Consider the following 12,106-nt stretch of genomic DNA (forward strand, 5'->3'; position numbering starts at 1 on the left):
CACAGGGCCACCATAAGATGGTGATTTTTTTTTTTTTTTTTAAGATTTATTTATTTGTGCATACAGAATGGGGTACAGGCCAGAGGCTCAGGGGCAGCTAGAGGCTTCACCAGAGACAGAGTGAGGAGCAGAACAGGCAGATCTATGAAGTACACTGCTGAGGGGAGCAGCGGGCGGGCCAGGAGAGGTCTGCCACGCCATGTAGTCACCTCCGGGGCAGGCGGGAATTGAACTCATGCGAAAGTGGCTTTAGTTTCTCAGTGCTGCGCTTTAACCCGCTGCGCCACCAGGGAGGGCCAAGATGATGATTTTTATATGTTAAACTTTGCCCAGTTTAACTCTAATGACATTTCTTTTTCAAATAATGTAAGTACAAACAGAAAAACATCTACTGGCATTCTCTGTGGCACTTAAGATATTGATAGGATTACTTAGATATTTCCATTTCCACTTCTAGAGATAATTGTATTAGGCATTAAATTTCAAAGGTACTAACAAGTAAATCTTGAAACTAAATTCTAGGGTGTAATTAAAAAGTTAGAGAAAGCATGGAATGTGTCAAGACTGGGCAATTAAGAATTCACCTCAGTGTATGTTCTTCACAGTAGGCATTCTTTGCTGATACTCTGGTCACAGCAGCTTTTAATTTTGCAAATGTTACTACTTCTAAAAGAAAACTAACTCAATGCCTAAAAATGTTTGTCAAATATTGTTTGAAGGATAGACTGTGGTGTAGAGATACAAAGAACATGATGGAGAAATAAAAGATACAGAGTCAGTGAAACATTTTTTTAGTCACATGAAGAATTGTATTTCCATTTTTATGGTATTTGATGGAAATTTCCTTCATTATTTCTCAGAGCATTCCCAAAGCTAGAATCACACTCATACACCAATGAATCAAGCAGCATTTTCTTTTTCTGTCTTTTTGTGCTATTGAGGAGGGGGAAACCTAGTTGCCTGTTTGGATTCTTAAAAAGACCTTCCCCACACCCCAAGGTTCCTGGTAACCCTCACTAGCCAAGGGTGAGTATAATCTGTGGATACTGGGGAAATGAAAGATCGTTGTACTAAAGGAAACTGAAGGAAGTTGATAAATTCTAACCGCTCATGCTCACTCTAGCAAGGTAATTCAGCCATACCTTGTTTGAATAGGGAAAATTTTAGTAACTGACAGAAAGATTCTTAAATCTTTGTCAGCACAAAACTTGACAGTACATTATGTGACAAGACAATACTGTCAAAGATAAAAAATTCTTTAGCTCTGTAAATTTCTTTTCCTTTATTACAAACCCAGGGTACAATCTGAGAAACGCTAGAGGACATCGTCCTTATAGGAAGAAGGGCCTGCATGACCTGTTAAATCTTACCCCACGTCCATTTCAGAATTGCTCTTGGGATACCTTGGAAACCAAGTTGTCATTGAGATACCCTGTCTCAGTGAGGGGTACACATGACTAATTTTCTTCCTACAGAATTTCTCTTCCTGCCTGTGGTTTCTGCATGGAAGGTCACTTGGTTCAAAATTGAGATGATTTCCTATGTGTTTTCTTTCAGTGATTTTTCCTTCTAGTAATTTATCTTAGGGTAATATTCTATAATTTTATTGCTGACAGATCTTCATCATAGCATTGTTTAAAATAATAAAATAGTAAAAATAATTTTTATTTGACCCATATCAAAGGACTAAATAAGTGTGGTATTTAATTGTATAAAATATTATACAAGTTTTTTAACATATGGGAAGATACTTCATGATATTTACCAAGTTATTTTAAAGCAAGAGATAAAATTGTATATACCGAAAAAATCTCTGCAATATAAACAGATGATATTTAAGAAAAAGAAGAAAATCTGCTGTTATTATGACAGTGTTTGTTCTGTATTAAGTATATAAAAGACACCCTGCCTTTTTAACACTTTTCTCTGCTTTCCAAAATTCCTACATGAATTTTTTGTTTGTTTGTTTTGTTTTGTTTTTTTGGCAAGCAGAGAAAAGTAGAGGGCAGTTGGCCCTATTCATTTTTCCCTTGTTTGGTTATGCTGTTCCTTGATAAAAAATTAAACTAGATAACATCTTACATCTCCCTCTTCTGGTAATAGTCCTACAAAGTATAAAAGTTATTACATTAGTCCTTACTTGTATCTTGTGTTAAGGATGAACTTTCAGACAACTTGGGGGGGGGAGGGGAAAGGAAGGATGTGCCAATAAATAATTATTTAAATAATAGAGGGTGTGGAAATGGATCTCAGGAGATAAAAGGAATCTGTGTCATTCAGAGTTTTTTTGATAAGTAAATATTGTCAGTCTGCAAATAGTTTTTTTTAACAATCTTCCTCCCTGTCCCCATATAGCTTGCGTGTTCCATAAAAAATATAATCAATAAAAATCAGTACTCTTTATTACCTTGCTGTAATTTGTGGTTGGCCATAAAACATCCCTGGTACAGGTTATGGAGATAATATTTAACTGACTTTGAGAAAAAAGGCATTAACATGTTTGATAGGCTCTTTTTCTATGATTTTAACAACCATGACACAGTATTTTTCCTGTCAAAGCATGTCAGTTTTTCCCTTGGACAGCCAGCTATAACAATGAGAGTTTGTATAAAAGAATTTGGTGGCCCAGGGCAAGCGAGATTTTCTTTCCTGAGAAAAACAATTTTTCTAAGATTCCCCTTTTAATTGAGAGCTTTGGGAATGGCTGGTAATACAGTCTTAAAACCCTTAATTGCATGGTCAATCCTAACCTTGATAGTTTATGGACATCCTGTGACTCAACCATCTTCTCATGTCAGGGTTTAAAGTCAAACCTGAAACTTGTTCTATACTGAATGTTCTAAGCTATGCCAGTTTGTAATGTAGGCCTTCCTGTGTTCCCATCCTGATTTCAGGAAGGGATACTGCTTCACAGAGAGAAACAGTTCACCTCTGGAAGGGAGGATTGAGTGGGGCAATAGACACATCTTTGCTAGAAGGAAAGGCATTCATGTGGACCTCGTAGTCTGGGCTCTGTCCTGGCATGAAAAGATCCCTGTGTGAAGTCTCTCAGCAGCATTCATAGTCCTGATCCTAAGCCTCACCCTCTGTAGTTCTTGATTCCTTATTAAGTGGCAACTAAAGATTGGAGGTAGAATGGGGGCCTCCCTGGTGGTCTAAGGTGTTAAGTCTCAGCACTATCATCGAGACAGCCTGAGTTTAATCCCAGGCCAGGGAATGACCCAGTGGCACAACAGACCTCTGCTTTCTCACCTGCTTTGCTCCCTTCAGCAGTGTATTTCAGTAGATCCACCTGTTCGGCTCCCCAGTCTGTCTCTGGTGAATCTCCCTACACCTCTGTCTGCACCCCAGATCTTGTATGCATAATTAAATCAATCTTTAAAAAAATATCTTTTTAAAAAAGAAAAAGAATTGGAGGGGGAAATTCTCTTCTATTGCATGTTAGGTCTTTCCTTCTCTCCTTACCCTTGACCCCACTCCACCTCCAACACACATCCTATACACTTACGTCCTTGCTTATACTTATCTACTTGCTTTAAAGTCCAACGCATTGCTTAACAAGATCAGAGTTTTGGATATATATTAAGTGCCTCCTTAATGAAAGCCTGATAATTCTTTTTATTTGCTGTATCAGATAGGAAAGCTCCATCAGACAGAACAGATAATGTAACATATAGTATGTTCATAACTCTTGTGAGATGTATATGCTAATGAGTTATACTGTAGGGTTTGTTGTCTTCTCTTGCTGAATTTTTCTGTAACTTTTTTTTTTTTAAGATTTATTTATTTGTGCATACATAACTGGGGTACAGGCCAGAGGCTGAGGGGCGGCGAGAGGCTTCACCAGAGACAGATTGGGGAACAGAAGAGGCAGATCGACGAAGTACACTGCTGAGGGGAGCAGCGGGCCGGTCAGGAGAGGGCTGCCACGCCGTGTGGTCACCTCCAGGGCAGGCAGGAATCGAACTCATGCGGAAGTGGCTTCAGCTTCCCAGTGCTGTGCTTTAACCCTCTGCGCCACCAGGGAGGGCCTTCTGTAACCTTATTTAATCTAGATCTACCATCTGTGGGCCATTGATATTTCTCCTAACCTCTGTAAAATCTATAGGGTGCTACTAGTGTTCTGTCTTCCTAGTTAAAAAATAAATTGCCTAATCTCGATGTTGACTTAAGGGCTAGCTCACATTTTGTAAGCTGTATTAGAATTTTTAAAAGGTGGGCCCTCCCTGGTATCACAACAGGTTAAAGAGCAGCACCATGTAGTTTGTAGCAGCCATTTCAGCATGAGTCTGATCCCCGGCCAGGGAGGTGACCCACATAGCATGGCAGACCTCTCCTCACCAGTCCACTGCTCCCATCAGCAGTGTACTTCCTCAGTCTGCCTGTTCTGCTCCCTGCTCTGCCTCTGGTGAATCCACTCACCGCTTCTGCACCTCTGGCCTGTACCCCATTTCTATATGTATAAATAAATAAATCTCAAAGAAAGAAAATGTTCAAAGAAAGTTATGATCATGCAAATAGAAATTTGATCCATAGTGCCTATGTTAGGCTATAAGTGAATGAATGTACAGCTGCTGTATTTGCTCAAAGGTACTAGTTGGGTTTTGTTTTCTTTTTTCTCCTATAGAATTTAAAAAGAGGATGACACATAGCCAAATCATCATTTTAAACTCCCTCTCAACTTCCTTTTCTTAACCCCTATTCTCTCCTATTTCCTCTACGTGTAGGTTGTAGATGAGCATGAGAGTGTGGAACAGAGTCGGCAAGCACAGGCTGAGCCCATCAACCTGGACAGCTGTCTCCGTGCTTTCACGAGTGAGGAGGAGCTAGGAGAAAATGAAATGTATTATTGCTCCAAGTGTAAGACCCACTGCTTGGCAACCAAGAAACTGGATCTCTGGAGACTGCCCCCCGTCCTGGTATGTTATACCCCTACTTCTTAGTGCTGTGCTTTAACCCACTGAGCCACCAGGGAGGGCCCTACACTTCTACTTCTGAAAGAGGACTCTTAGTGTTCAGACAGGAAATTTTGATGGCCTTCCTGGTGGCAAAAGGGGTTAAAGTGCAGCACTATGCCACAGCCTCTGCAGCAGGAGTTCAGCCCCCTGACAGGGAGGTGACCCACATGGCACAGCAGACCTCTCCTGTCTGACCCACTGCTCCCCTCAGCATTATATTTCAGTATATCTGCGTGCTCTGCTCCCCAAAATGAATTTTTTTAAAAATGAAGAATATTAAGAGCATGGTGGGCTTGCTCTTTGGGAAGGGATTCTCTATAAATAGAAAACCGTTAAGCATTTAGAAAAACAGAGATAGCCTTCCAAAGATCTGTGCCTACACTAAAAAACATAATGCAGTAAAACTAGAGAAGTGTGTTGCTTTTGAGAAGGAAAACAGAAGCCAGAATGGAGACGGGATATTTGTTCTTACACTCTACAGAACAGTAAAACCCTGGCAGCAGCCAAAGGTTATGGTATTTAGGGGAGGCTTCATATCGAAGATTGGGTATAAATGTCATGTATAAAACCTCTTCCATTTCTCAAGTTATTCAGCACATTCTCCTGTCCTCACTTGTGTATTTTTAAATGGATCTTCTGTAATTTTGGAAAGCAGTAAAAGTCAGTGTGGGTCATGAGCCCAGAAAGAAGAGGGAAAAATACAGGCTCCTAAGATCTTGAAAAACTTAAAAAATAAAGTTTTAGATATATACAGTCTATGAAATCGGGGACATTACCACGTTAGCCATAGAGCCAAAGAGCAGTGGCCCCACTGATAACTATAATACCTAATAAAATATACTGGAGGGGGTTATATATTCTTGAACATTGTTTTCTATTAGACTTGCTTTTTAATGTAATTTTTTTTTTCTTCAAAATGCCTTAATGTATTTTCCACTGTTTTCTTCTCCAGATTATTCACCTTAAACGATTTCAATTTGTAAATGGTCGATGGATAAAGTCACAGAAAATTGTTAAATTTCCTCGTGAAAGTTTTGACCCTAGTGCTTTTTTGGTTCCAAGAGACCCAGCTCTCTGCCAGCGTAAACCACTCACACCTCAGGGGGATGACCTCTCTGAGCCCAGGGTTGTAGCAGAAGTGAAGAAAGTGGATGCCCAGAATTCAACTGGAGAAGAGGATGTATTGATGAGCAAGAGCCCATCCTCACTCAGTGCAAACATCATCAGTAGTCCGAAAGGTGAGGCGGCCTGGAGGGACTTTGTGAAGAAACTTTCCTGGGACCCCTGAAGACTGCATAGTTCCTTTGTCTTCGACTCTTGAACAACAGCTTGAGGAGATAAAGGACCTTATCTTGAGTCAGACCTAGCTAGAGCTGAACTTTTCGACTTTAGCAAGAACTACAGCCTCCCTAAACCAACATTTGCGTTCTTAAAATGGAAATACTACCAAGTCCACAGTGTAAAGATCAGGAGTGAAGCTCTGCATATAGTGTCAAGCCAATGGTGAACGTGAATGGCCGTGTCCTCCTTGCTCTGGAGGATCAGAGCTGTTCTCATAAAAATGCTAAGACAGCATTTGCCTTTCACTTACTGTCTCATAAATGTACTGTGAAGTCCGAGCCAGCATGATGTGATGACAGTGCCTGTAAAATGTGTGCCTGTGTATTATATTTCTAAATTTCTCCAGTTTTAATTCCCAGTATGGTAAATCTTGACAGATAGAATCCACATAAACAAAAGTTCTAGCAGTCCAAATGTTTAAAAGTTGGAGTGGGGAGGACCTGTGACCAAAAGTTTAAGACCCACTACCTTACAGCAGTGTTGCGAGAATCGGTGATAATAGGAGGTCCTACTACTCTGCCTAGCGATAATAGGTGCTCGATAAATGGTGTTTTTTAATTGATTTTCACAAAGAAGGAGAATATTGTATTTGTAAAAACTCTTAGTCTGATCATATTGTTTTTAATTCATTCTTAATTAAATCCCCTTTCTGCTACTCTAACTTCCCACATGGTGCTGTAATTTTCAGGATATTACAGCCTACCGTCTTGGCATCGAGGATGGTAGAAGCTCACTGACTATAATTGGGACTAAATGTAGCTGATCAGGATGCCCCTGTCTTTACCCTTTTGCTCACACTCGTGAAGCTGGCCCACAGCTCACGTTTGGTGGACAGTTTATCTTCCGTGTTGGGGTTTATGAGCCTTTCCTTCTCCTCCTTTCACAGGGTCACCTTCTTCATCAAGAAAAAGTGGAACCAGCTGTCCCTCCAGCAAAAACAGCAGCCCGAACAGCAGTCCTCGGACTTTAGGGAGGAGCAAAGGGAGGCTCCGGCTACCTCAGATTGGCAGCAAGAGTAAACTGTCGAGTAGTAAGGAGAACTTGGATACCGGCAGAGAGAATGGCCAGATGTATGAGCTGGCTGACACCCTAAGCCGAGGGCATGTACTGGGGGGCAGCCAGCCTGAGCTGGTCACGCCTCAGGACCATGAAGTGGCTTTGGCCAATGGATTCCTTTATGAGCATGAGGCATGTGGCAATGGCTACAGCAATGGTCAGCTTGAAAACCACAGTGAAGAAGACAGCACTGATGACCAAAGAGAAGATATCCACGTTAAACCTATTTATAATCTATATGCAATTTCGGTAAGTGGTTCTGTGGTTTCCAGAATGTCTGCATTTTTCAGTGGTTGGTTGGTTTTTTCAGGGCCTGCTTATTTGTTAGGCATTTAGCTTGGTGACAAAGTGGGCAATAGGCACATTGACCTCCTAGATAGAGTCCAAATGCTCATAGCATGTTGTAGGAAATAGTTCTATAAGTGTTATAGCTGGAGTCACAGGTTCAAGTTATTCACAATTATGTATTCTTAATAAAGTTTTGCTTTCTAAGTAATAATTAGAACCATAAAGTGGCTAGATTTGGTGCTTCTGAATTTTAATTTTATTCTGTTTAGTTTTGAGGGAAATGTGGATGGTTCTAAAATATTCTTTTTTAACCACCTAAGTGATCCATGTTTTCCTGATAAAATCTTAGAGCAGTTTCCCTGGCAGGGGACTGTTAACTACTAACATGCTTCCACACTCTTGTCCTTTACAGTGCCATTCAGGAATCCTCGGCGGGGGCCATTATGTCACTTATGCCAAAAACCCAAACAGCAAGTGGTACTGTTACAACGACAGCAGCTGTAAGGTAAATGTCCCTAAACTTTGAATAAAAGGAAACAAAATAGAAAATAAAGCTGGACAATATTTGTTGAAATAATGTGCTTTCTCCTGAATAGAAAATAGGTATTCTGTTAAAATCAGCTATGGGTTCTTTTAGTATTAAAGGAATAAAAGTGGTACACAAAGTAGAGAATGAAAACATGAAGAGTAGTACAGGAGAAGAAGGTACTGGTGATTGAGGAAAAGTTACTATGTTTGGAGCTATTAGAATTTGAAGGGGGAGGCCCTCTCTAGTGGCACAACTGGTTAAAGCACAGCACTATGAGGCTACTGCAGCCACTGCAGCACGAGTTCAATCCCCAGCAAGGAGCTGACCCACATAGCGCTGCAGACCTCCTCTGACCCATCCACTGCTCCCCTCAGCAGTATATTTGGTTGGTCTGCCTATTCTGCTCCCCTCTCTGTCTCTGGTGAATCCTCTCACCCCCTGTAACTCTAGCCTATACCTAGGTCTGTATGTATAACTAAATAAATCTATAAAAAGAAAAAAGAATTTGAAGAGGGGTTGTGGGATATGTCAGTCTTTCGGCTAGTCTTTAGTCAAGCATTGAAAATAATGGGGTTTATGTCAGGGGGCAGGTATGAGGTAGTCAAAATATTAAACTGATTGGAAGCAGTCAGGTTTAGCCGGTAAAGAGGGTTGGTCTTTCCTTTTCTGGTGAGGAGTAAGAGCCAGCACAGTGATAGCTTTCTGCTAAAGACTTCTCTTGCCCCTTCAGGAACTTCACCCTGATGAAATTGACACCGACTCTGCCTACATTCTTTTCTATGAGCAGCAGGGGATAGACTATGCACAATTTCTGCCAAAGATCGATGGCAAAAAGATGGCAGACACGAGCAGCATGGATGAAGACTTTGAATCTGATTATAAAAAGTACTGTGTGTTACAGTAAGCGACCACGCTGGCTGCTAGACAGGCTAGTGGTGAGGGGGGCAACTCCCTGTAGCTGACATTTGGCAAAAGCAGCGCGGAAAGGCAAGCTAAATGTACTTATTTTATCCTGTGACCCTGAAGCACAAAATAAAACCCTAATTAAAATAGCAGTTAACATAACAGTAGTAATAATTTTGTTTGGAAGTGTCTCACATAAACTCTGGTAGAGAACTTTCAGGCAGAGCCCACCATTAGCCTGTAAGCAAAAGGGTTTGGCACCAGCCACCTGGGACCAAATTAGAACTAAATTGTGCTTGTCCAGATAGGAACAACATGTAGTGAGTATAGAGTTTACCAATAATCCTAACAATTTACTAAGAATTTCCCTGGAGTCAAAGTAAAACAAAAATTGTAGTGTTGTCTAGGGACGACATGATATGCTACCTCCTTTTTCCTGAAGTTCTATTCCATAATATTGATAAGATGGAGAAAAAAAGATCATGAATGTGTGCAGAGGATTCTTTGGCATGGACACAGATTTTTCTATTTATATTGTAAACATTTTCCCATTCTTTCTGTGTCTTCATTGCTTTTTGTTTGTGTTTTTTGTTGAGACACAACCAGCCGTCACTGGTGGCGGAGGCCCACACGGTCCGTCTCTGAAGAGCGGCCGGCCGCCGCCACAGGCCGCCCTGGGAAGGCCCTGAGGTCTGGCTTCGGCGGCCTCCAGAGAGAAGCTCCTCTGAGGATACGTCAGGTGTCCTTAAGTGTCGCCCCTCCACCCGAGGCTGCAGGGCAGTTGCCAGTGTCTGCTCCATCTTCACTTGCACAGTAGCAAACGCTTCTGAGAGGGAAAACGGCATCAGAGCTAAATGGTGTACTCGCCACAAGTGGTTTTTTAGTCTTTGCTTCTTTGTTTTGCACTTTAAAAAGGAATACATGCAAATAAACTTTTTAAACTTGTTCATATTGGATGGCTGTAAGGGCTATAAATTAACTTGAATATGGGGTATTTCCCCCATCATATTAAATTTAAAAACAAAACACATCCCAGACATTGATAGTATATAAGTATTTTTAGTGAAATTGGTGATTTTTGGAAGGAAACATTTTGTTTGCATGTCCTTCCCCCACCTCCCACCATGTTTGCCTTTTATTTTATTTCACAGTAGTGGTCATCACAAGTTAATGTTTCTTTGCTCACTTCACTTTTCCTCCAACAATTCAAGACTGGAACAAAAATATAAATGTTATTTATTTCAGGCAGCATTTTTTTCCTATGTTGTTTTTAGATATGTATTTGAAGATTCTCATTAATTGTCAAATTCCATTACCCTTCCTTCCTCGTAGATAGTAGTCACCAATGTAATTAAGCACTTGTATGCTGAAATCTGAGGCCAGTTACTATCCAGTTCTACTCAGAACATTGGAAAAGTTGTCTTAAATGATTACCTAACTTGAAGCCCTATTCAAAAGAAAACTATAATTGCAAGTAGGAAGGGATGACCTAAATGTGATGAAGTTAAACAAAAAAAATGTTAGCTTTATAGTTTCATGGTATTCGGTATATAAAATTTTGTCCATTTCTTCCTGGACAACTCCCATGAAAAAGTGGAAGATTTTAAATAATTTCCTTTCAGATGTTTTATTTAAGAAGGTAGCACAATCTACTAATGTTTGAGTTGTGTTTGTTATATTGGTTGTAATTAATTTTTTTAATTCATGACTAGCAGAAAATTTATTAAATTAATTATTAACTACATTCACCTTGTAAATTACTGTATAAAAAACTTGTTGACAATGCACTGACTTTAGAAAGCTGTTAATGTACATAAGTAGAGTGTAAATAAAATAGTGTTGACGTATTGAAATATGAGCTGTATAAAAAAGTATTGGTAATTGTATATGGAGTGTACCTGTTTATCTGTAACTATTATCCAAACAAATTAAATACTGTGGATGCGTCTTTGTGCTGTTTTTCCTCTGTACAAGTAAACACAAACTACGTCGACTTCCTTAGCCTTTCTGTCAGTGAGCCTGCTGTCATTGTCCCACTTGAACACCTGTCTGATGCAGTGGATGTGCCTTCTGCAGAGAATGGAACTGTTGAGGATAGAAACAAGTGATCTGCAGTATCGCTTGTCAGGTGAATTAATTTAAATGTGGCTCATATCCTGTCAGGAAGTTTTTTGGAAGGCATTGAAAAGGGGTGAGGGAGAAGTAGGGTCCAGAGCGGAAGTAAACTGAGAATTTCTGAAGGTGTTCAGAATTCTCATGCAGATGGAGGCAAGTTGACAAGGAAGACTTCGTTTTTCACCTAGTACCATAAAATCACCATGGATTTCTAGGAGGCGCTGAGAAGCCAGGGATGTCCCTGTTTGTCTCTGGGACCCCTCCTAGGAGACAGCAGTATTGATAAAAGTTATAAGTTCAGAACTCGGATTCTTCACTCTTAGTGCCTATTTGCTTACAAATAAAATGAGAATGGCTGCCCTTCATGCCTATATTAAGTAAATATATAAATGTCTGGCACCGTTTCTTGATAAGTATTCACTGAATGAAATCCTATCTTCCCTCACCCTATGACACTGAATACTGCTTTGTTGTTGTTGGTGGTGTTTTGTGTTGTTGCTGTGCTGAAGCTAAAAGAATTTAATAGCTCCCTATTTACATTCTCTAAAAACAGGAATACTCATTAAAAATATATAGAATGGAAGTGTTGAATCAGCAGCAATGGTGGCTTGTTTAAGGAAAGAACAAAAACAGTTTCCAAAAGTCATCAAAAGTGAAGCACTGCTCTAAAAGTGCCAGCCTGTGTCTCTGATATTTTAAAAGACAGTCTTAAAGAGATCCAGCTTGTGGACATGGGCCAGCATTTGGTTTCCAGTCTCTGAATGACCCTAAATTGAGAGTGGTCTTCAGCTTCCCAGCTTCTCTGGCTAACAGTGGCAGTTCTATGTGGAACCTCTCTACCACTTGGTGGCATTGCTCACTGTGGGTTCCTTGCAGTCACCACTGAATTAAAAAATGTCAGTTATTTGCCACATAT

The 12,106-nt window shown here is 40.3% G+C and overlaps 1 protein-coding gene across 1 annotated transcript in view; it reads left to right on the top strand.

The window, feature by feature from the left end:
- USP32 (ubiquitin specific peptidase 32) overlaps positions 1-11,023 on the top strand; it is a 128,855-nt gene extending 117,832 nt beyond the window's left edge. Inside the window, exons 30-34 of the mRNA XM_004684455.2 lie at positions 4,728-4,919; positions 5,911-6,196; positions 7,186-7,604; positions 8,056-8,148; positions 8,903-11,023. Coding sequence (XP_004684512.1) covers positions 4,728-4,919; positions 5,911-6,196; positions 7,186-7,604; positions 8,056-8,148; positions 8,903-9,076 — 1,164 coding nt within the window. The 3' untranslated portion in view covers positions 9,077-11,023. The remainder of the gene's footprint in view (positions 1-4,727; positions 4,920-5,910; positions 6,197-7,185; positions 7,605-8,055; positions 8,149-8,902) is intronic.
- Positions 11,024-12,106: the final 1,083 nt, after the last annotated feature.

The sequence above is a fragment of the Condylura cristata genome, unplaced genomic scaffold (assembly GCF_000260355.1).
Source record: "Condylura cristata isolate star-nosed mole 26May11 unplaced genomic scaffold, ConCri1.0 scaffold00017, whole genome shotgun sequence".
NCBI lineage: Eukaryota > Metazoa > Chordata > Mammalia > Eulipotyphla > Talpidae > Condylura > Condylura cristata.